We start from the raw sequence: 24,016 nt of genomic DNA, 5'->3' as shown, positions 1-24,016 counted from the left end.
GGGAGCATATAAAGGAGAACTTTTATATATACTTGTACCATTTTATAAGCATATATTATTTTTGTAATTCAAACACACTTTTAAAAAGAACACACTTGGGTATGGCGAAGAAAATGAAAGGAGGTGAAGGGCTAGGGATAGGGGGAGAGAGAAGAAAAAGAAGCCAAGGGCTAGATGACAAAGTCTTGACTGGTTGAGACATCCTGGTTATGGCTTTTCTGCTAGTTGCAGAGTTCCCAATGCTTGTCTGGGAAACCTTCTGCCATGTGTCTCTGTCAGCCTTATATAAATTTCCTTCATATTTTCTCTGGTATTCTGGAGGGAGGAGTACCCAGCTCTACTGAACCAAGTCATCCTGAACTGGAGGGGTGGACGGGGGAGATTCTGATCTCATTCACAGTGGAGGGCTGCCCAGGATCCTGGAGCCCTGTAGGGAGTAGAAGGCAGCTCTCCTGGGTCTCGGGGCTGAAGAGGGGCACATCAGGACAAGCCCTAGGAAGCTCCCATCCCATCATACAGGAAATGCTTCCAAGAGACCTGGACACCTGCCCCTCAAGAAGTCTAGACCACTTTGCCTGGGAGGAATGAAGGATGGCACTCTGCCTCTTACTGAAGAATCTTCTAAGCTGCCTCAGTTTCTCCAGTGTCTCACAAGACACAGACTGAAGCAAGCAAAGGTTTCACTACCTTCTGTCCAAGAGCCCCCACGGGGCTACCCATCTTTAATCTCCATCCTAAACGCTCAGTGCTATGTATAGTAAAAAATCATATCCTTTTTTGGTAAAAGTTACATCATCGGAACACCAAGAGCAATGTTGCCTTCTCCTTATATGTAGCCAAGATCTTCATTTAGCCAACGCACATTTCTGACTTTTTTTTTAAAGGGTGAAAACTCCCTCTTTCCTAATTTCTCCCACATCACTTCTGACGGGTAAAATGCTTATCGGTTCACAAAATGCATGCCCCGAGAAGTGTGCATTTTTGGAAAACCATCTACTACATAGAGAAAATACTATGAAAATTTATTTTTAAATTGCAAATGCTGTATTGCTTCTATCTCTAGCCAGGTATCTTATGGGCCCCACCCAGACGAATACAGCTATTCTTGCTGGCAACTATGAATATGACAATATTTCCTCCCTGCTGACAAAGCTCCTGACAGCCAAGTATGTCCTTGTAATCCATTCCCACCACCCTATGTGCCACCCCGCCCCCCAAATAAGCTCACCCAAAGGAACTAGATCTGCTGTGAGGAAGATGTCAAAAAGGACCCCCCAGAACGGGACTCACCTTTCTCGTGGCTGCTTGGTGGTGGCGGTGGGGGCGGGGAGGTGACCGGTTTGGACTTGTCATAGTTGTTAAAGCTCTGGCTGCGTCGGTTGTTGGCAACGGCCGCCCCTCCGCGTGTTTTGGTGTCGCTGCCCGCAGCGGAGACCCTTGCAGTGGGACCTGGAAGTCTAAAAGGCAAAAGCAGCAGAGTAACAGATTCAGTCTCAGGAGAACACGAGCGTCGCAGAAGAAGGAACCGCAACCATGCAGGCAGTAAAAGAAACCATTCACGACACTGGGTCTGTGGAGGTTTGCCACCAAAGCATTTAGTGGAGCCACTACAAACAACTAGCTGGTAATGACACCGGTGAAGTACAACAGCAAAATGTGACCAGTTTTCCTTCGAGCAACGAGACATTTTGAAGGAAAAATATGTGACTGTGTTTGCTGGTTAAAAATACAAAGCTGGTCGTCTTTTTGCCTCTCGGATGAATATTTTTACAACAGAGCCAAACCATGTCATCTCTAATTCTATCAAACATGGAACATAAAGGCCCATTAAGACTCTAAGCTGTTTAATTTGTGTATTTCTTCTGGTAGGTGTTGAAAATGGTATTTGCCGTAATCCAGAAATATAAGTATCGCGAAAAAGACAATTTATAATGATCAAAGAGGAAGCTGCTATCATTCAGAACCCAACACATCTGCAATGAAAACTTATGGCCTGGATGGAAACACTTGTTCAGACACACACTTTCCTTCGACACCTGACGACCCATCTCCGTAGGCATTACTCTGACGCTGAAGCCCAGCTTCTCTGCATAGTAGATGGATAAAATCATGTGTTCTTTCTGTAAAACTAGCAGGAATCTGTTAGCCAAAGACACACACACACACACTTTCCCTTTAAATATAACACGTCCTTTTGGGTGGTTTGAGAAAATCAGCTGACTTTCCTGCAATGCATTTAAAGATATTATGGCCCATTCCCCAAAGAGTAAAGGGTAAGATCCCAGCTCAGAATTTTGGTTCAGGGACTTCTAAGCAAGCTGTTTCCAACCATCAAAGTTGCAAGATGAATAAATGATGAAATATTTACTTATATCTCTTTGCTAAAACCCGCTTTTTGCTGTGTTTAAAAGCCACAGGTTCCAGTGAGAATCTCAGCCGACTAGCATTAGATCCAGTGATAAGTCCGAATATTCAACTCATAAAGCTTTCAGCTTTCTCTTTCCATGCAAATCTGTAGGCACCAATGAAGTCTGCAATCTGGAAGCATTTTAGATATAAGCAGGCAATCACTTTAAACTTTTTTTGTTGGCCAACCAAGAAAGATGGTTGTCGAGTAAACAGAGAACACGAGCTGGTGTGAGAGGATTGTAAATTTGCACAGTTAAGAAGAAAAGCTGGCCTAGTTCCTTGACTGGGAGCTAAAAGAGAAGGGGTTGAGCTCTTCCTCCAATAAAGTATCACTTCCCATTGCACTAGGAGGATTTGCCCCTCTGTTAATTTACCCCATTAAGGCAGGTGTAGAGAAGGGTGCAAGACCCCCAATGCCAGTATCTGTGTTTGGAAGCCACAGCTGATCAAGGAGGTCCAGCAAAGGCATCTTGCTACCTCTTGGTTCTGCTTCCAATGTCAACAGCATAGTGCAAGTCTTCCAAGTCAGTGCTATCTAAGTACTCAGAGCCGAGTTTCCACAGGTGCAGATGTGGGGCTCTTTTGGGCTGGACTCTGCAGAAGTCCACAGATTGGTCTGGAAAAGGATTATGGACTTGTTCCAAGATGACATCACAGCAACGGTATTAAGTGGCACAGGGTAACACTGTTTAAAACATTCTGCTTTAGTGGGTAATTTGCAGAGAGCAGGGAAGCAAAAAGCAATGAGGGAAAAGATGCATTCCTTTCAGAGTTGCTGGGGAGCCCACACTGCCCAGAATGGGGCTGAACCACAGATTTTTCGTGGCAGCACAGGGCCTTTATAGAGGGGAGATATCGAAGTATTAAATGGGATGGACGCAAGCTCGAATTAGTTTGGGAGTCTGGTCCTTTGTGAGGCACTGCGGTATAATGAAGAGAACATGGTCTTATTCTATACAAATGATATTAAACCAGTTTTATAATCTCTCATAGATTCATGTTCCATCTCTGTAGCCTTGAGATAATAATAAACTACCCAGTGAGATAGTTGTAAACTTGAAATGGTACTTAATTTCTGGCCTGTTGTAAGTACTCATTGCATGGTGGCTCCTCTTTTCATCCTCTGTGCTGAGCATAGATTCATAAAGGAATTGGGCATTATCATAAAAGAATCATGCTATGGAACAAAAAAATATCAGGCAAATAAGGAAGGAAATAGATGGATCTAGGTTAAAGTATCAGAAGAGAGCTGGACAAAATCATCATATGAGTCTAAGATGAACATTTTCAAAGAATCAAGATAGGCTTTGGCAGACAGACAGGACTTATCACCTCCCTAAGGAACATTCCAGAAGAGAAACTGCTTCATCCAAGTAACTGCTTCATCCAAACATCTATGACTGTTTGAGACCTTATACTACTTGGGGTACCTCTGAGCCACCTGTGGGCCCCACGCCCCAGAGTGAAACATTTTTAGTCTTGGTCTAAGACAGATCTGGGTTTTCCACAGGTGGTCACAGTCAGATTCTCTTCGTTGAGTCAGGACCTAGAGGTGCTCCTTTGATGGGAGTGGTGTATCCTTCGCATGGCTGTAGAACTGTGCCGAGTTTCCTGGGACATGAAGAGGGAGTTCCTGAAGGCCTTGAGGGCAGCCGGCATGGCAAATAAAGGATGGCTGACACATACTGAGCCATCAAAAGCCACCAAAGCTCAAGCCGACCCATGTTATCCTCTACCCCCATCCCCACTACATCCTAGTCAGAACAGCTTCCTGAACTTGACCAAATGGGAAAACTGGATGAAGATTAAGTAATTTCTTCCAAGTTTCAGAGAGAATCTATGTCATCAATGTGCTTTAATACTTGGGTTCTTTTGTGAATGGGTTTGGATAGTTGCTTGCTCCCAAGTAAACCTCCTCCATCCCTCTGAAATTTTCAGCAAGCCCGCCTCACACAGAAAGGCCATGAATGAAGTGTGGTAGGTAGGAAGTAAGGAAAAAGGCTTAGATCCACCTATGAGGGAACAAAAACATTTTGGGGAGATGGTGAGTCAATTCACGAGCTAAATTAATTCACACTGATTTACAAGTACAGGACTTCGAATATAGGATTTCAAAGCCAAAGGTGACCGTGAGAACCTAAGATAACCTGAGCTATCACATGGAGGTCACTGAACTGTCTCCAAATTGAAAGTGCTTGCTAGGGTCTGAATATCTGTGTTCTCCCAAAATGTATATGTGGAAACCTAATGACCAATGTGATGGTATCAGGAGACGAGGCCTTTGGGAGGTGATTATGTCATTAGGTGTAATCCTCATGAATGATATTAGTGCTCTTACAAAAGAGGATCCAAAGAGTTAGTTTGCCCCTTCCGCCACACGAGGACACAGTAGGAAGTCAGCAGTCCGCAACCTGGGAAAGGCCTTCACCAGACCTCACCATGCTGGCGTCCTGCTCCTGCAATTCCAGCCTCCGGAACTGTGAGAAATACACTGCTGTTGTTTATAAGCCAGTCTGCGGTCATTTGTTATGGCAGCCCGAACAGAATAAGGCAGGGTTCCAGTTCAATCTTCTCCAGATCTTAAAGGGCAGATTCGCCCCCGCTGATATCTAAATTATACACACACTGATAAAAGAATATGCAAAGGTCAGAAGTAATTCCAAGAAGGAAAATGATAACCTTGGAGGTAGGTGAGATGGTCAGGGAAGGTTCCAAATAAAAACAACTCCACGGAAGCTAAGCAAGGTTGGGCCTGGTTAGTACTTGGATGGGAGACCACCTAGGAAGACCGAGTGCTTGTAGGAGTAAAAACAAAACAAAACAAAACAAAACATGACTCCAGAGCAAGATGTGGCATGTGGAATGGGAATGTGAAGGGAGGGCAAGCAGGCAGGGAGTCGTCGTGAGAGGCAGAGGTGTTACGCAGAGGGAAGCCTGCATAAGAGTACGGAGAAAGAAAAGGTGGTTGTGTGCTGGGATGTGGGAGAAAGAAGGAGTGGAAATGAGGCTGAAGAAACACGCAGGGCCAGAAGAGGGAGGACCCCGTATGTCAGTATTAATCTTGGACTTTGTCCTGCCCTCTAGGACTAAGGCATTAATTAGGGAGGCTGAGAGCAGAGCTAGAGTAGAAAAGCAGAGTATCCTCTATTTTACAGTGACACAGACCCTAGGCCTCTGGCTAACATTTTGAAGTTCATTATTATTAACATCCTTGTGCATCAGGAGAATTCCATCAAGCTCCAGCCTGGAAGCAGCTGCTGTCTGTATGCTAGAATCCCTCCTTGCTGAAGAGCTGGGTCTTGTTCATGGGGAACAGCTGCAGGTACCAAAGCGGATGCTGCCCAGGGTGCCTGCCTCATGGAAGAAAAGCAGTAAGAGGGGAGCACGCAAAGTCAAGCCTGAGTCATTTACACCTCCGCACCATTTATAACACCAGAAGATTCCAGAATAGGACCTCTACTTCTCATGATCATTCCATGTTCAGATACAGTTACAAAATGACAGAGAACACAGATAGGTTCTTTGAAACATATACATGTTGCTTTTTTTAAAAATTAAGTTTAAGGTACGGGGTGGAACAAAGAGGTGGAGGAAGAACCCTGCTGCTATCGGAACCATGGTCAATTTCTCCAACATGTGCAGAGCCCAGCAGGCAGGGTGGTAAAGCTATCAGTCCTGGCATGTAACCTGCACAGTGCATCTTGTCTCTACGCTCTGTACGTGCTGGTGGGAAGAAAGCCATTCTTCCCTCCAAAACCACTTCAAAGGCCGGGAGCAGAAGACGGCCCTCCTTAGAAGGACAGCAGCTTGTGTGCACATGCTTAGGGCTGTGGAGGGTGGGGGTCATAATCAGAGATGCTTTTTGCTAGACAAGATGATAAATGCTAAATCTCTCATCTCCACGGCATCTGCTTTTCAGCAGCTGGGTCAAGAGGACCGAACTACTAGCCCCTCTGATTCCTCTCCACGAGATGGTCTGTGTAAAGATCAACTCTGTAGGACTTGCTAGAAGTGCCTGGTGGCTTCAACCTGGCCCAGATCAACCCAAAACACCAATGTGCCACATCCGTTAGTTATGGTGTACTTGCTACATGCCGGGTATTAAAGAACTGGACATGACTTTATTTAATCCAGATAGCACTGTAAGACAGGACTATCTCATTTTACCAATAAAGAAACACAAGCTTATAGAGATTAAATAATTTGCCCAGGTAACCGTAAGTGGTGAAGAGAGGCTTTCACTAGAATTAACTGCAAAGCTGTACTCTTAGCCACTTTGTTTCTCTGCTTCCTGCAAGTAGAATGAGCTTAAATACCTGGGGTTCACCAGGGATGCCAAAGGACAAAAACAGTGGTCCAAGGCAGAAATTCATTGAAATCCTTCATTCCTGTACCAATTCCCTCCATAAGTCCCTTCTCTGCATCCAGATTCACGGGTGAGGCTTTCTACCTTGCTCGGCATCCCTGGTGCCCATCAAGGTGTTTGCGTCTGTTAGACATTCGTTCAATCAGTGTTTGTACTTGAAGAACACACCTGTTTCCAGAGCTTTAGGACATGTGTCCTCCTCAGCCAGAGGGGTAGGGCTATTTTCTTTTGGCAACCAAACTTTCTGCTATACTTGTGGTCTCTGACGGGCTAAAATGCCCATCAGGATCGTGCTCTGGGCTGGGGGTAGGGACAAGTGAAGGCAAGGAGTATTAGGCAAATAATAAAATAAAAAGCATCCTTTTATTGGCTTCATCAGAGACTAAATGCATCCAAAAGGAACTCTAGGTGAGGGATATGACCCTGAAGGAAAGCCGGACCCTGCTTTCAGTTAACTTGAAAGTGCTGTGCCCACAGACCCTTAGGGCAGGAGCAGACAAGCCCTCATCCTTCATTCCTTCCTCTGTTCCCACTGCTTCCCAACCACTACTTCTTCCATCACCTGGGTCTGATAACAAATCATGCACAGGACTGGCTTGTGCTCTCAATTAGATGTTTTCCCAGCTAGCTCCTATTTTATCTCCCAGAACTAAGCACATCGTGTGAATAAACACTAGAGTTCATGCTTCCTCCAAGCTCACCCACCCCTCTCCTTTCCTATGCATGCACATTTGTATGGCACTCAAAAACATGGGGACCCAGTTTGCCAGGGCAGTGGGTATCCGTTCTGACTTGGGTCTCATATTCTTTGTTAGGGAAAGCAGTCACTAGTATGGTGCTATAAACTGCACATTTGTGCCTGTCCCCGCAAACCCCATTCAGATGTTGTAACTCTAGCCTCAGTGTGATGGTGTCTGAAGATGGGGCCTTTGGGAGGTAATTAGGTCATGAAGGTGAAGGCCTCGTGATGGCACCAATGCCTTATGAAAAGTGATGGGAGAGAGCTCGCTTCCTCTTTCTCCGTTCTCCACCATGTGAGGACACAGCAAGAAGGCTGCCATCTGAACACCTGAAAGAGGGACCTCATCTGGACCAGACTGTGCTAGCATCCTGATCTGACTTCCCAGCCTCCAGAACTAAATTTCTGTTAAGTCATCCAGCCTTATGAGAAGCAGTGATGGATGTAGGTTCCCTCCTGACCCCCAGATCCAAGTCTGGTAACATGCTGACATGTTCTACAGAAAAGCAACTGACGGTGGCTTCTTCTCCCACGCCCCACCCTATGCCAGGCAGAGCCTGAGTTGGGGTTCTCCTTGTGTAAGTTTTTTAGAAACGTAAACTCTCTTTAGAAAAGGCAACTAGAGCCTACCAGGGCAGGGGCGGCAAACGGACATTCAGTGCGTATTTGTTACATGAATACAGATAGAAACAAAGTGTGGGTATCCTTTTAGCGTTAAGTGAGAAGTCAATGAAAAATAAACACTAGTCATAATGAGGAGGAAATTCTATTTCTGTTAGGATGCTACAGGTGCAATGTGAGGCAAAAGGCTGGGAGTAATTGTCGAAACATAAGATTTTAAAAAGCAGCCTCAACAACCACATAAATACTGGAATTCAACAATGGGGAGGGCAGAAGTGTGCACAGTGGATAAAGTGAGGGTACTGGGGTTAGATCGCCTAGGCTCAAATCCTGGTTTTTCCACTTGCTCTGTGATCTTGCATAACTTACCAAACTCCTGAATTTTAGTTTCCTCACTTGTAAAATTGGGATAATAACATGAACACCCACAAGACAGATGTGCAAAGTAAATAAGATATTGAATTCAAATTGGTGCATAATAAGAATTCAAGAAATAGAAGTTGCTGATACTTTTAAAATAACTGAGATCATGGCGTAACTGGCATTTCCCTTACCCTGGAATGGGTCCTCATAGGGTACAGTGGGCGCCTAACTCTTGAGTCAAGAGAACCACTTAGTGAGCAAGCCTAATTTTTATTTCAGGAAACTGAAGTGGTCTTGCCATGGTACACAGAGGATCCAGAATCAAAAATGAGACAGCTGCCTTATTGCTTTGTCTCCTCTGACCAACTGGATTCATGCTTCAGGTCTTCATAACTCAGGAGAAAACCAATCCCACATTAGTAATTTTAGCAACAAAAAGCACAACAAACATAAGTGAGATGCTGGTGAGGTGGGATCAGGGTCAGGACAGAGCGGGGAGCCAAACTCATCATAAAACCACTACGAAAACCACCTAGACACTCACCTCTCCCTAAATCAGAATGGATTTTGATGACCAAGCAATGAAAGCCAAAATCAATTGAATGCAGAAACATTACGTAAACCCCACCTCCTCAACCTCATTTACTTTCCCTTCCTCCCTCCCTCCCCTCAACACACATACACACACTTCAATAACTCCACGGCCACTCTCAAAACTCTCCACTGTTGGGTCATTGGCCAAAGCATGTTTGGTTTTCTTGAACTGCAAACATGAAATGGGGAGAGGGGCCAGAGGGAAACATAGCCAGAACCGAGGGAAGAACGGGTTGGGTTGAAACCATGCTTTTCAGGACACAAAGTCTAACCTAGAGATCTTTTTCTGACCCAGAGTGAAGCGGATGATTTTGCTTTGAGATGAGTCCTTGGATGACGCACTGCATGATAGGAAAGAAAAAAGTGGAAGAGATGAGTGAGGGGAGAGAAGATGCGTTAGACACACAAATACAAATAAACAACAGGAGTCTCATTACAATGAGAATGGCTCCTGGTTTTCCCTCTGCCCACTTTTCCCACAACGCACAGTTTTCTTTCTAGATCTAACTTTTCTGATTTGATAAATTTCCAATGTGAAGAACGTGCTATCAAGATTACCAAAAAGCTTTTTTTGGTTTTCTTTTCTTTTTTCTTTTAAACACCACATATATTTTCTGCTACCAGTCACTATAAAGTCTTCTTCCCGTAATTATATCGAAAACAAGGGGTTTCTGACAAGTCAACTTTATACCTTTCAAAAGTATTTAGGTGCGTCTATTCACATGCTTGTTCTATCAGGCTGTTTTTCAGATGAATGTCTGAAATGTCTCATATAGAGTTAGCCAAAACAAAGGTACAAAAGTTAGATTTATTTACTGTACAAAAGGTACAAAAGTTAAATTTATTTACTGCCTTATGAAAAATGGAAATATTTATCTTCTTGAATCCATACATCCTATACCATGTTTGTAAAAGGATTTGAGATGAGAAATATAATGCTGGTGTCACTCGACTTAGGAAGTGAAGAAAAAGACAGAAAAAAATGGAAATTAAAAAAAAATTTTTTCCTCAACAGCTGAATATTGATAATATGTAAGGTAGACACAGGGGGAGAGGGAAGCAAGTCTTGGGGATTACACTTCTCTTCTAGACTCCAGACTGGTGAGGAACTTCATGAGCTGAAATGTGGATCAAGTTCTCAGCCATCATGTATATTAATGAGAAGGGCTGAAGCAAAGACGTAAAAGTGACTCTCCATTTGGCCCCCGTGGAAGTGTTGCTCTGCTTCCTTCATGCCAATGTCTCAAATGTCCTTGGCCAGCTTCCACAAGTCCTTTATTCATAAACGCCATAGGGAAGTTGCCAAATTTTAGCATTTGCTATCCCAAGAGGTATAGTATTTAGGCATGTTCATATCGGGCAGAGTTCTAACAGAGGACCAAAAACAAACCTGGTATTTGGGGCTCATATCAACATTTGACATTGATGATCAAGAGTCGAAATCACTACCATTGGGACTTCGGTTATCAAAGTCAGAATCTGGAGAAAGTAATACAATGGAAATGAGCCAATAAGGCAACTTCGCTAGTCTTAAATTTATAGCCAGAATGCTAGGATGGGCTACCATATCTCTAGAACTTAAAAAGGTTATCTTCTGGAAGTAAAATGAGAAAGTATCAACATATAATGGATGAAACCAGTTGTCTGCAGAAGTAATCCAATCTGGGCAAGATAAAGGACTAGTGAGGACACACAGCACCTACAAAGACCAGTCTGTGTCACATTTCAGGGTGAGGAGCCATGAGGGCAGGAACCACTCTGGAATAAGTGAATATAAAAACCTGGCTTAAGTGAGTCTGGCTCTTCTCTAGAGTATTTATTAATAGCAGGATGTTTTTTTCTTACTGGGAGATGGGTGTCCTAACTGGAACATCTGGTTCTTTTACGATAACAAATGTCTATCATGAAAATGAATGTCTCAGGCTGGCATAGCTCAGTGACACAAGCCCACTGTTTCTCAACACAGGTTCCTTGGAACCCTATGCATTGAGATGCTCTATAAAATAAGAAGAGTTCTGTGGCCAAATTTGAGGAATGCTTTCTATTTCCCTCTTCTGAAGAGTCACAGTGCACATGTGTTCCTCTCCCCGGCTTCCTCACATCGATAAAAACCATATTTGCTGAACTGCTCAAGCCAGAAATCTAGGCTTTCTCTGTGATTCCTCTCTCTTTCACCCTAGGCAGTCAGTCTACCTGTAGTCCTGTTGGCTCATCCTCCAAAATATCCCGAGTTGGTCTACCTCCATATCTGCTCCACCACCTCAATCCTAGAGGACCACAGAAGTTTCTTAATTGGGGTCCTTCCTCTTATTCTTGCTCCTCCACAGCCTTACTCTCCAGAAAGACACGATGGTGACTTTTTTAAAAAACTAAATCAAATCAAGTCTCTCCCTTGCTCAAGACTCTCCAATGGCTTCCTATCACTTTATGTATTTATTTTTTGTAGTGAAACAATATAGATTTTATTTTATTTTTATTAAAATTATTGGGGTGACACTGGTTAATAAAATCAAATAGGTTTCAAGTATACAATCTGATAATGCATCATATGTATATTGCATTGCATGTTCACCACTCAGCTTTCTGTCACTTCTAGAATGAAATACGAACTCTATACCCAGTTTAGCCAGCACTCTGTGACCTGGCCTCTGGGCTACAGCATTGCTCAGCTCCAGGAGCCACCAGTCACACTGTCCTCCATGTAAATGGTGGCAGCCCTCTGTTTACAGGTCGCCTTTCCACTTCCCGCCTCTCCTCATGCACTGAGCCTCCTTTCTGCTCTTACAACCTGCCAAGCTTCTATCTTAGGACCTTCGTACCAGCTGCTCTCTCTGTCTGGTCTATTACACACCCGAGCTTCGCACAGGTCACTCTTTGTCATTTCATATTTCCGCTTGGGTGTCATGTCCTCAGAGAGACTTTCTTATCAGCCCGACCTGAATTATTGACCCAACCCTTCTGAATTCCATCATCTTATTTTAACGCCACTATCTGATATTTCTCTCCCTTGTTTATTTGCCTGCTTCCTCCAGTAGAACGTAGACTGCAGGCGCCTTGGCCACCTCATTCACTCTTGACCCCCAAGTGCCTAGAACAGTGTCTGGCCCACAGAAGGCATTCGAACACTAACTAAATAAATGAATGTGTATTGGCAGATTCAAGTATCTGAGAAGAACTTCGGTAACAGCAATAACAACTTAACCCAGATTCCCCCAATTCCCCAACTCCTCTCCACACCCAGCTTAGATCTCCTCCCCGGCAAGTTATCATCTGGAGAATAAGCACTCTGCAGAATCAATGCGTGAAGTGATGTCCTTGATCACTCAATCATCCAGGTCGGTCAGGGACCTCTGATCAGAGAATAGCTCCTACTCTGGTGGTTCGTCAGGGTCAGGGTGCAGAGGCTGGCTGCCTGGTGGTCTATTCCCCATTGTCCGCTAGCCCACGAATTTCCATAATGTGAATTGGATACAATTAGATAATTCATTAGAGAATCTGATTTACATCACATCCATTACTGCCGCTTTTAACAGCATCACAATTGGAAAATAGCACTTCTCATGGGAAAGAAAAATTGTAACATCTATAAGGCATCTGCTTTGTTTGAACTGCTTCGTGCTTTGACCAGCTACAATGGGCTACTAATGGTGTGAAGGTAAGTGAGAAGCCCTATGATTATTGATGCTGGTGCTTTGGGGGACTTGAAAGAAAAGGCCATTACTCTTTAGTACATATTAAATGAAATCAAGCAACTGATCTGATCAGTGACATTGAGGTTTGATAGCTATCAGTTTACAGCTTAAAAAAACAATAATTACTGGGGACTTTTCTCCGGAAGTTTACTATGAGTCAAAAACACTCTAGGTTCCTAATCCTCTCTTTTTTCTCCATTAAATGTTTTATAAGGTGATCTTTTACAGAGCGGTTTAGGAGTGTGACTATTCCCATTATAACAAAGTAGATGGCAACTACCCTGGCACTCTTCTGGCTTATCGTTCTATGATGAGTCCCACTGGCACGCATCAGGCCCTCTGGGAATACCAATAAAATCCAGGCCCTAATCCTGCAAAAACAGAGGACCACAGCTGATGTGGCCACCATCACTCTAAGGTCAACAAAGTCTAGTCACATTTTAATGGTCACTGCTCCCATCAGGGGATGCTGGCCGTGTCACGGAAAGTGACTAAGGACCATTTGCCATCTTACATCTTTGTTCTTGACATTTCTCTTTTGGCAAAGGAGAGGTATCTGCTAGAGGAGAACTTTTGCCTCCAATAAGTAAAATTACCCCCACACATAACACTAAACACCCAGCTTGTAGGCAAACATGCAAAAGAAGTCTGAAGTCTATTTTAGGGGATTTTTACTGCCTATGAGCCTATGTGTAATAGGCCAGAGTTAAGGCAAGAACAGCTAATTAGCTTCGGCTCCTGGCGATTCTGACATAAAAGTACACATCACTGCCAGGCACAGGAGGAGGCCTCCAGTTCAAGGTCATGCTAATTCCTCACTAACTACCAGTAGTTCTCAACACAGAAGAAGCTCGAATGAAAAACACGTTCAGTATAGGATAGAACTTGGTCAGTGTGGAGGAGGATCCCTGAAAAACACAGAATTGTCATTTGGCAAGGAGCCCCCACCTGGACTGCATTTCAGCTTGTGCTTTTGACTGCTGATGTGGCGCTGGCTGGTGAGGCTGGCACGGGGCTTGGGGAGTGGCTGGCACCTGTTGCTGAGGAGTGCCAGCCTGGCACTGGAAGGGGGCCCCAGCCGCCTGGGACACAGCAGGCGGCAGCGGCGAGGAGAGGGGCTGCTTCTGGGGCTGCTGTTGCTGCTGCTTGTACCGGGAGAGGCTGAAGAAGAGGCCTAGAATAGCCTTGAGGTTTCCGTTCCTGATTTCTGCAAGACAATAAAGAGTCTGGTTAGAGCAGAGTCCTTTCTTGCTCCAGTGCCATGGGCTGCTTCAGCCCTCACAAGAGTTGAATTCCTCTGGGATATGACAGATTTCCTGAACACTTATGTAACTGGTATCACAGTCAATTAAGATCAGGCCTAAACCGCAAAGAAATTAGCTTATTCTCCCCACTGGGATTAGAGTGGATACATGAGGCAAGTTGCAACTGGATGTCTGGCAAGTGCCAGGAAGAAATTCTCAGTAAAGACACAACCAAAAAAGTAAGTCAGAGCAAGACCGTGCTTGTTCTAGGGGCACAACAAATGATCTGGGGACACAGGAGCTCTCCAGTGCCAGGGGACACTCACTGGTCTTCACGGGGCTCTGCCAAGTCTGTGTTCTATGCTTCGAACCACTTGGAGTGTGCCAAGTGGCTACTGTCCCACTCCACAATCTTCCCCTCAAATACAAGTCTCTGAGTCTCTCTTGTCCGAAGAATAAATAACTTTAATTTGGGATGGGTGTAGGGATAGCCTATAGGACTTGGTTCCATAAAGAACTCACACAAAAATTCTCCTATATTAAAAAAAAGTAGAGTGGGGATAAGAAAATTTTTATCCCAAATGGAATTTTTCAGATGTTAAAATGCATTTGCCTCAAGGCATGCATAAAGAGCTGCAGAGAAGGAATAAAGTATTTATATTACAGAGGCTATGGAAGCAAGGGTTTTTCTCCTTGGGCAATCCCTTCTTGTGGCAATTCTTTTAAACACCAGATGCCTATGGCCAAGGTTTAAACTGACCCTGAGGGTGAAGTAACAGGGCTTTCCAGCATGAGGGGCACAGAAGGAGGAAACTTTGGGGCGTCTCCTGCTTTGCTTAGATCCTAAGCTGAGGGATGGGAGGAAGGGAAGGAAGGGAAGCCTCACCTGTGTGAGTAATGCACACCCACGGGTTAGCCCCAGGCCTGGGAAGAAGCTACTGATAAAGAAACAAGAACAAGAGTTTCCTCCAAGCACCAGCTGAGGGGCAGAAGATATGAACTAAGTCCTTGCAGACAAAGGCACCCTGCAAGGCTGCCAGTGCCCTGGGTGTGAGCTGCTGGTCAGGCCAGGCAAATCACTTCCTGTTGGAGCATCCCCCGTCTCCAAGCTCTGCAGAAACTGACAATAAACTCCTGGACTCCAGCCTTCACTCTCTACTTTGGGAGCTAGCAATTTCTGATTGTGAGACAAAACTGACAGTAGTAGAGCTTTTGGAAAACCCGAGCCATAAGTTCCAGTCTGTACTCTACCATTTACTAGCTATGCAACCCTGGGCAAGTCAGTTACTCTCTCAGGGGCTCAGTGGCAATATCGACACAGCTTGCCCCCTCACACACAAGTTGTTTTGCAGATCAAATGAGAGCACACTGTAAATAGTGAAGTCTTTCACTGGTCTTAGTTACTATGTGATGACTGTAGCCCCAGAATCCTGTATGAGATCCCATACAGTTTCAGTTTCGTGTTCTAAAAATGAGGGTTTCTACTATGGTGACCTTATAATTTATTCTGAAACCATAATATTTTTGAGAGTAAACAGAGGGGGCTATTAATTACACCAGGATGACAGGTGCAAGCCAGGACTGATCTGGACAAATCAGGATGCTTATAACCCACTGTGTGCAATGCAGGGAGCAGAGAAAGTTCCAGGGAGGTGGCCAAGCCAACACCCCCACCTCTGTTTCTTTGGATCATTCAGCTCATTCAGCTTTAACCCTTCAGCTCTGCTTCCTTCTCCATCCTCAGGAAACTAAAGGAGAAGCACATACCTACCTCTGGCTGGTTCTGCTTCTGCTTCTAAATGTTCTTACAAGTGCTTCAGGGTCACAGAATATGAGGCTTGGTCAGGATGATTCAGTAGGCTCATTTTACTCATGGAAAAAATGGAGGGTGAAGTGACATACCTGTGGTCATCCAGCGGGATAATGACAGGAGTTAGGGACAGAATCAAGATGAGACGATCAAGAGCTGGCATGCAGGTTAGGATCTATCAAGGAACTTGGGAAAACAGACAATTTCCCAACACTGAATTTACCGGAGGGAGAGAGTAGAGCTAGCCATGGAGCTAGATGAAATCTATGCAAGATTTTTTTAGTGCCTTTTATAATTGTCAGGCAATATATAACTTATTTATAATAATGAGGGCTACTACTAATTAGTATGTGTCAGATTAAGCTCTTTACATACACGATCTCATTTGATCCCTACAACCTCGGAAGTATTATTAACCCTCTCCTATTTATAGGGAAGCAGAGGCTCAGAAAGGTTTTATGACCTCCCAAGGTAATAAATGCTGGAGCTGGGATTTGAATCTAGGTTTCTATGGCTCAAAGCCTGGTCTCCTAACACTGTATAACTTGGCTTGCTTGTATACTCATCATGTGTGGCAAATTTAAAAGCACAATAGATAATGTTTTATTCAGCTAGCTGGTGGTCATACAAGTATTCTTCATTCTTCTTCTATAAGTATTCTTTCGTTATGGAATGTGTCAAACATTCCACAATACATTTTTTAAAACCATGCAAGAAAAACAAAGAAGGGAGGAACTAACAAATCAGCATATCCAGGGGCTCAGAAGATGTCCACATCAGCACTCTCATAACCTACCAGCTCGACCCAGAGCAGACAAGGAGCCAGCCTTGCCACATTCTCTACCTTCTGTGGTTGTTAAGTTATTCTTCATAATGGTTTCTTGTATTATTCCCTAAAACATCTTTTTTTTTTTTTTTTTTTTGGTCAAAGAGCACACTGCTGCCATAAACACACTTTTTCTTAGGAGGCAACGTTTTTTATTACAAAGATCAGTGATTTTTGGAACCAGAAAGACCTTTTTGAGTATTCACAAGATTCACCTTTTCTGAGCCTCAGTTTTCATCTTTAAAATGAGCAGCTGGCTGTGTATCTTTCCCACGGGGTTGTTATGAGAATTAAATGAAGATTAATTGAGAAAATGAGGGCAAAGCACCTAGGACACTGCCTGACTCATGACAGCTTTTCTTGGTTCAGAAAATATAGTCACTGCAGCCTGCACAGAACTCACCATGGGGCTCTTCACCTCAAGGAAGCCTGAGAAGCTGTCCATCTTTCCTTCACATCGCCTCTAGGCAAGTCACAGGTGTGAGAAATCGATCATGAATATTTTCATATTAGAGAAAATTCAAAGGTGATTTCCTGTTTTTTTTTTTTTAAATAGTTTTACTGAGGTTTAATTCCCATTCATAAACTTAAGTGTACAATGATTTTAGTAGAGTCAGGAAGAGCCCTCATGCTCATCCACAGTCAACTCCCAAACTGTTCCCAGGCAACCTCTAATCTGCTTTCTGTTTCTACAGATTTGCCTATTCTGGACATTTTATATAAATGGAATCATGCAATACAGTCTTTTGCATCTGGCATCTTTCACCTAGCATATGCTTTTAAGGTTCATCCAGGTTACAGCATTTATCATTAGTTTCTTTATATTGCCGAGTATTATCTTATTTTATGGATATACCACATTTCGTGTATCCATTCACCAGTTGGTGGACATTTGGGCTGTTTAATTTTCTTTCCGGAACACAAAACTCAAGAGTGGTGAATGCTCTGATTGGGGTTGAAAGCCACAGTTTATGCTATGGGTGGCCTACAACAGACAATATCCAAAATAGCTAGAATTGTATTCTTTTCATATTTCTAAATGTCATTTAATGAGGCCTGTTAAGCAGTCTCCACAGGCAGTCTAAAAAAAAATGTCATTTTGCCAGCCCACAAAAATGTTTCCTTCATGACATTTCCCAAGGCGCTGGAAAAAAAGAGTATCATTTTGTATCTAATCAACTATTACCATCCTCTTGATGTCTAGAGAAGGAAAAAAATGTAGACCTAGAGAGAATTGACTTGTCCGAGGAGACACTGGCTAACCGGTGTCTAAACCAACATAGGAACCCTGATCTCCATTCTCTTCTTGTGGCTGCCCCCGTATGAACTGAAGAACAAATTACACAGCCACATTCCAATTTCCATTAGAATTCAGCATTGCCTTGACTCTTAACTTCTTTGGGTTCTTACTGATCTCTTTGTTCCTATTGGCTGGTACTAATCTGCATAGATGCTGTAGGGAATGTTTGGCACAAAGGGTAGAATAAAGATGAGAGTTATTTTTTTTTTTAACACTATTTAAGAGAAACCTCGGGCCTGGTTTACAAAGACACAAGTATTGGAATAATCTAATACAAAGAACCGGCTCTATAGGGAAGAAGAGATTCGGAGCCAAAAGGAGGGCTGTGTCAGACCGAAGAGTTGCAGGATTCCTATTCAGTCGCCTTAAGCCATGGTAGTGTCAGGCTCGCCCAGCTGGCTACGGATCCTGTGGCATTATTCCTCTAGATGGGCAAGCTACACAACCTAAATTCACCAAATAACTTTCTGCCCCACTCTTGCAGCCCTTCTGTGTAGTGCTCACCAAGCCTGTCAATGACTCTATCCATAGGGGAAGTGACTGAGGAGGTGAAAGCAGAGGCTGGTGAGAGGCAGAAATGGTCCCATATGCACTGTCAAGCTTAGGTGATGTGAGTAGGAAGAAATGGAAATGCTCCACCTGCTGCTTTTACCCTAAAGATTCAGAAAGACTTCCTGCTTTCTGGCTCAGGATGAGAGGAGCAAGCCCGGTATCTAGATCTCTGGACATCAGAGCAGCAAACCCAGGTCTGAGCTCGTCAAGTCAGCAATTGATTTTACTTCAAAAGCATACACTCCTTCCTGGAGGCACTTGAACAATATTCCTCTTTCTCCCATCTGCAAGGTTGATAAAGAGCTAGTCCTTTGCTCCTACCATATTACCTATGCCCCATCTTCTGTCTAGATTTCCTTTCACCTTTTTTGTCTGTCTGACGAATGCCTATATATCCCATAAAACCCAGGGGAAACATCGCTGCCTCTGTCTAGCACTCCCTGACTGCCCTAGGCAAGGCTGAACTGCCTTTCTTTGGGTACCACAGGATCCTGAACATAACCATTAACACAGCTCTCTTATTAGTTGGAATTAAGGCTAGTTTTCTATAACTGACTTGACTCTCTGCACACCCCAGTGTGCCTGGCACAGAGGATGTGCCCAGCAAACATTCGATGAACTTAATAGGATATGCCTGCCATATCCCTGGACCTCCGATTCTCCTGTACAGGAAGATGGGCTCAGGGCCAGGTACCACAAACCACAGGTGTTCTCAAAACTCCCAGAGATAAAGGCCATTCTTCCTCACAGGGACAGGATTACAGATGGTCATGGCAGGTGCCATGTGTGTCAGGGAGGAGTTGAAGGGATCTTGAAAATAACTCAGAGCAGGGTGAGGCCCAGGCTCACAGGACTCTGGCAAGTCTCCAAGAGCAAACGATGGGTCCAACTTTTGGGACTACCAAGGGGGCGAAGAGGCCCAGTCCAAGGGAAGTGCCCCAAACCAGGAGCACCTCCACCGGGCTCACCTGGGCCTGTACCTCTGCCCATAGGCATGTGTTATCTGTGCCCTGGAACAAAGGCTCTCTATGGCTCTCTGACAGGCAAGTCCAGGCAGAACCGGAGCTGCTGAAACGCTTCAAGGACAGGTGCATACACCCTCCTGAAACCAGCTTTAGTCACTGGGAAAGGGTGGAGATATACCTATGGGGCTTTCCAACTGCTGTTTTGTTTTTTTTTCCCATCAGAGGAGGAGCCTCAGGGCACTCAACCATCTTCAAAAGGAAAACAAAAAGCATTAAAACTATGTGATTTCTTTAAACACCATAATGCTTTTCTAGTACTTAGCAGGTGGTTAGAAGTGTAGGTAGCAGTGAGCAGTAGAAAACATCAGGCCTTGAATCAGATGATGTGAGTAGCCACTGTTGACCTAATGGGTCTCCCTTTTCCCATGCATAACAACTGCTTGGGCCTTAGTTTCCTCATCTGTATGATGGGAATAAAGTGAATACTGACCTCATAAGGTTGCTGAGGGGATTAAATGAGATATAAAATGTGTACAGCACTTAGATTAGTGACTGACACGTGGTGAGCTCTCAATAAATGGGTTCTATCCCTATAATTTAACAGTATGTCAAGTGAGATTGCTGTAACCCTGAAATTGTGAATAAGGCTTATTCTATAAGACTCTATTTTATGAGGATAAAAGGCTCTAAGTACCCTTGCTTTACAAGTTCAAGTAGTTAACAAAGGTCGGGGCCAGTCGCCATCCAATTAGATGGTACCAGTTCAGAATCGGTCTTACTAACAAACATCATCATCATCATTCCTCATTTCCCTCCACCAAAAAAAATCAATGTAAGAAGATCTAGATGAGAAAATGTCACTGAGGGTGGGGGAGCGTAATAATATTTGATGATCACAGAGACAGGATATACTTCCTCCCTCACCAAGGATAATGAAGGTAGGGTCCCTGTACTCCTTGAAGTTGAAGGCAGGGAGGCTCTAAGAGATTCCATCCAAGTGGGGGTGCTGGCATTCCAGTCCCCGCAGTTGGACACCTGCTTAGCAGAGAGTTGGCGGATCTGCTTCCTGGCCATGTGAATGAGGGGAGAATAGCTGAAGAGAGATTGTATGGTGGGGGACTTCCAGCTGATGGGAAGCCTATTTTACCTTCTGCAAGCAGAAGATGGAGCGCACATTTTTGTGCTGGTTCTACAGTAGATAATGGAAGGATCATGAGACTGAGGTCTACAGCCTTATCGGGACCACCTTAGTGTGTGGACAAAGAAGGACCTGAATCAGGGGGATGGGACATGAATGCTACTAGCTGGGAGTGAGCTGGAAGAACTGGTCAAATCCCACAGAAGACTACCAAGGCCCTGGGAGCAGCATGGGAGTGAGTCCCTGGTCAATAGGGCATGCAGAGACCCCCACACGGGGACAGTGGCAATTACCCAAGAGGAGGATAGCAACTTCGCCATCAGCCGCATTCTGCTTCTTCTGTGCTGCCCCAGTCCTGGAGGTTCGAGCACAGGGACAAGGAAAGGGAAAGGAAGTCACGTTATCGTGCCCTCGACTACCCATTACCTTCGAAAGTCACTTGCACTGGGGGGCATGGGGGAAAAGAGCTTTGAGTAGAGTCTGAGATCGAAGTTTAAAAATGAACATGACTGAGTCGTAAGTACTGACACAAAACTGTTCTAATAATGACTACAACTTAAGAGTTTTAAGTGCTGGCCAAGATATCATTAAGTGAGTTTTGACCCAGCAGAAAAGAGTGGGGGGTGGGGAGGAAGGGGGTCAACATAGCACAGTTGGGAGCAATTACTGAAATACTATAAACCTACTTCACAGTAACACCCCGGTTTCTGATACCTCAACACACTTGTTACATGTATGCTCCTCTATGCTCAGGGGCTCACAGGGTCACATCCTAGAATCAACGAGGATCTGGGGAATGGTGGCCAAGTGTCTGCATTACATGCCTTCGTGGGCTGCATAACACTTTCTGACACAGTGGCCCAGCTAACAGAGTTCTCAATCTTTTCTGACTTCTTCTACCTGCACATGGCATGCCTAGATTTTTACTCATCTGCTGTCCCAAGACAGCATGAACAAGAGCTCTAAAATCACATAGACCTGGGTTCAAATCCTGACTCTGCCACTCACTAGCTACAGGCCTTGGAGATGTCACGCATAACCTCTTTAAGCCAATGTTTCCTCCTCTGTAAACTCAGCCTGTTATAAATTCCAACTTCAGTTGTGAGAACTGTAACTGATATACATAAAGCCTTAAAAGCACAGCTGATACTTATTCATTCAACAAATATTTATTGAGTAGATTCTCTATGCCTGAGGCAGGTAGAGGGGTAGGGGAGATGGAGAATAACAAGGCAAAAAGCAGGGCAAAGATTAGATAGATGGCTGAGTGGCCAGGAGTTCCCCCCAAGCCACATGAGACAGAAGTTGGCCTACAGAGTCGACATTCCACAGAGCCCTTTCCGCTGAGCAAGCCTCTGTCCCTGCTGATGCTCTGCCAAGGGGCACAAGCCCGGAGTCCAATCACTCCCAGAAACTAGGAGGAGCATGTGCCCGCCGCCTACAGGCCATCACAAGCGCTCTCCACCAGAAGGAAATAATGTGTTCCTCGGAATGGAAATTTGCATTTCCCTACCTACCCATGGCAACGCCACCACCAAGCACCTCATTTCCCAGCAATGTGCACGCCACAAGTCAATCCACTCTGACCTCACCCCCATGGAGAAGGGTTCACACCTCAGGGCAAAGGAATCACGAAGGACCCTTCTCACAGAGCTTGGATTAAGACTTGTCACCCAGCAGCTGCTTCAGAGGCCTCTGGAAGCAGTGTGACCATGCCTGACCTGGAATAAGCCCAGCACATATGAGTTTCCACTTGGGGAATTCCAACAGTCCCACTCAGAGACACGACACACCCACGAGGCCCCAGGAGTCACCACCTGCCCCCCAACACTGGAAGAGACTGCAGTTCAGAAATACAGGCAGGAAAAGCAAGCTTTCACTGCATCATAGAACAGAGGCGAAGAACGGGCCCCAGATGGAATCCATCACCTCTGCAAACTTACCTGTTCCATTGGGCTGCTTCCTTCCTCAGTGCTCCCCTCCTCCCAACCCCAGCCACCAAAGTCGATGCTAACAGGCATCTTTTCAAAGCACAAACCTCGCTAGGGAAAGGTGGTGTCATCTGAAGCCCAAACTGCTTTACCTGTTCTGGGAAAAGTGGAGGCAGGTGCAGCCTAATGAGTTTGGGAGGATGCCGGGGCCTATGGCAGCTTTGGAGCTGGCAGCTGCTTGTGTTTACAAATAGGAGAGAGAGTGAATGTTTCCAGAGCATGATGTTGCCTGAGGAGGCTGAGAATTCGGACCAGTCATCTCCAGACCATACCCAATTGAACAGCAAACCACCAGCAAACGCTAATGTGCTAATTAGCCACCAAATTTGAGTTAATTAACAACTAATCAGGATGTCAAAATGTAGCATCTCATTAATAAATCAAGTGCTTTTATTTTATTTTTTTAAGCTAGGAAAAGTACTACTTCTAATAAAAGAGATAAAGTGTAGGCATTTCTCCCTGAGAACTGTAGTTTTAAGATGTTCTGCAGTTAAGTGTTCTCTCTCCAGCCAGATAAGGCCTGGCTTGATAATTAACTGAATTGCTAGTCAGGTAAATAAAATCAGCATTGTTTGAGTAAGCCATTCTCAGAGAGAAGCTGTCGTCTTCACTATTCACTCAGTGTCTTACAGATATGGCCAGCATGGCTGAATATGCATTCTTGGAGTGATTCTTTAGGTTGTCAAAAAGGTGGCATCCTCAAGTCTAGACAAGCACTGAGCTGCCTCAAAGCCTCAAAACCAGAAGGGAAAAAAAAAAAAAAAAAGAGCCCACCAGCACGTCTTGTCTTAACTGTATTCACGTCATCAGTAAGTAATAGGTGGGCATTTCTAATGACAAAAAGGCAGCTTCATGACAAGCACTGACTCACCTTCTGCAGACAGCCCCTGGATGTTTATTCCCTTAGCTGCCAGGAAATTCAAGCAGGCATCTATGTTTTCAATCTAGAAAAAGAAAAACAATAGACACTCAATAAGTATTCAACCTTCTTCGCAGCCGTTTTTTTTTTATTAGAAACAAAGTGCTATGTCGAAGAGAGGGTTCCTTGTACATTTGCTAAGGTTCTCAACAAGGAAAAACAGAAAGACATGAAAACTCCGGATGGATGGATGGATGCAGGTCAAGACTCTCCCCTGTCTGTACTTGCACGGGAAAAGGTTACCAAACATCCGAACCACATGTGAGCCAAAGTCAAGGCCTTGGATTGCTCACAACTGCCAAAAATAACCAGAGTGGAATTGGAGCTCTTATGATGATCACTGTCACCAGTGCAATCCAGAAAACTTGAGCAGCTGCCAGAAAAATGGAGGTGGGGATGAGGTTAGGAGACCCACCCACCTAGCAGCAGCTGGGAGAAATTTCCAGCCACCAAGGCAACAGGCAGTCAAATGTACAAATAGTGAATG

At 44.5% G+C, this 24,016-nt stretch overlaps 1 protein-coding gene across 7 annotated transcripts in view; it reads right to left on the bottom strand.

Moving 5' to 3' along the window:
- The window catches only part of NAV2 (neuron navigator 2), a 369,408-nt gene that overhangs the window by 195,668 nt on the left and 149,724 nt on the right, over positions 1–24,016 (bottom strand). For 6 of the 7 annotated variants that reach the window (XM_025044092.1, XM_006907971.3, XM_025044093.1 and 3 more), the window contains exons 4-6: positions 23,482–23,554; positions 13,733–13,991; positions 1,291–1,457 (exon numbers count right to left, since the gene is read on the bottom strand). In XM_025044092.1, coding sequence (XP_024899860.1) covers positions 1,291–1,457; positions 13,733–13,991; positions 23,482–23,554 — 499 coding nt within the window. Of the gene's footprint in view, positions 1–1,290; positions 1,458–9,364; positions 9,434–13,732; positions 13,992–23,481; positions 23,555–24,016 lie in introns of all 7 variants that reach the window. The other variant, XM_025044097.1, reaches the window with a different exon arrangement.

Source organism: Pteropus alecto, unplaced genomic scaffold (genome assembly GCF_000325575.1).
Source record: "Pteropus alecto unplaced genomic scaffold, ASM32557v1 scaffold71, whole genome shotgun sequence".
Classification (NCBI taxonomy): domain Eukaryota; kingdom Metazoa; phylum Chordata; class Mammalia; order Chiroptera; family Pteropodidae; genus Pteropus; species Pteropus alecto.
Note: the sequence above shows the minus strand (reverse complement) of the source record. Positions and strands in the feature narration are given on the sequence as shown.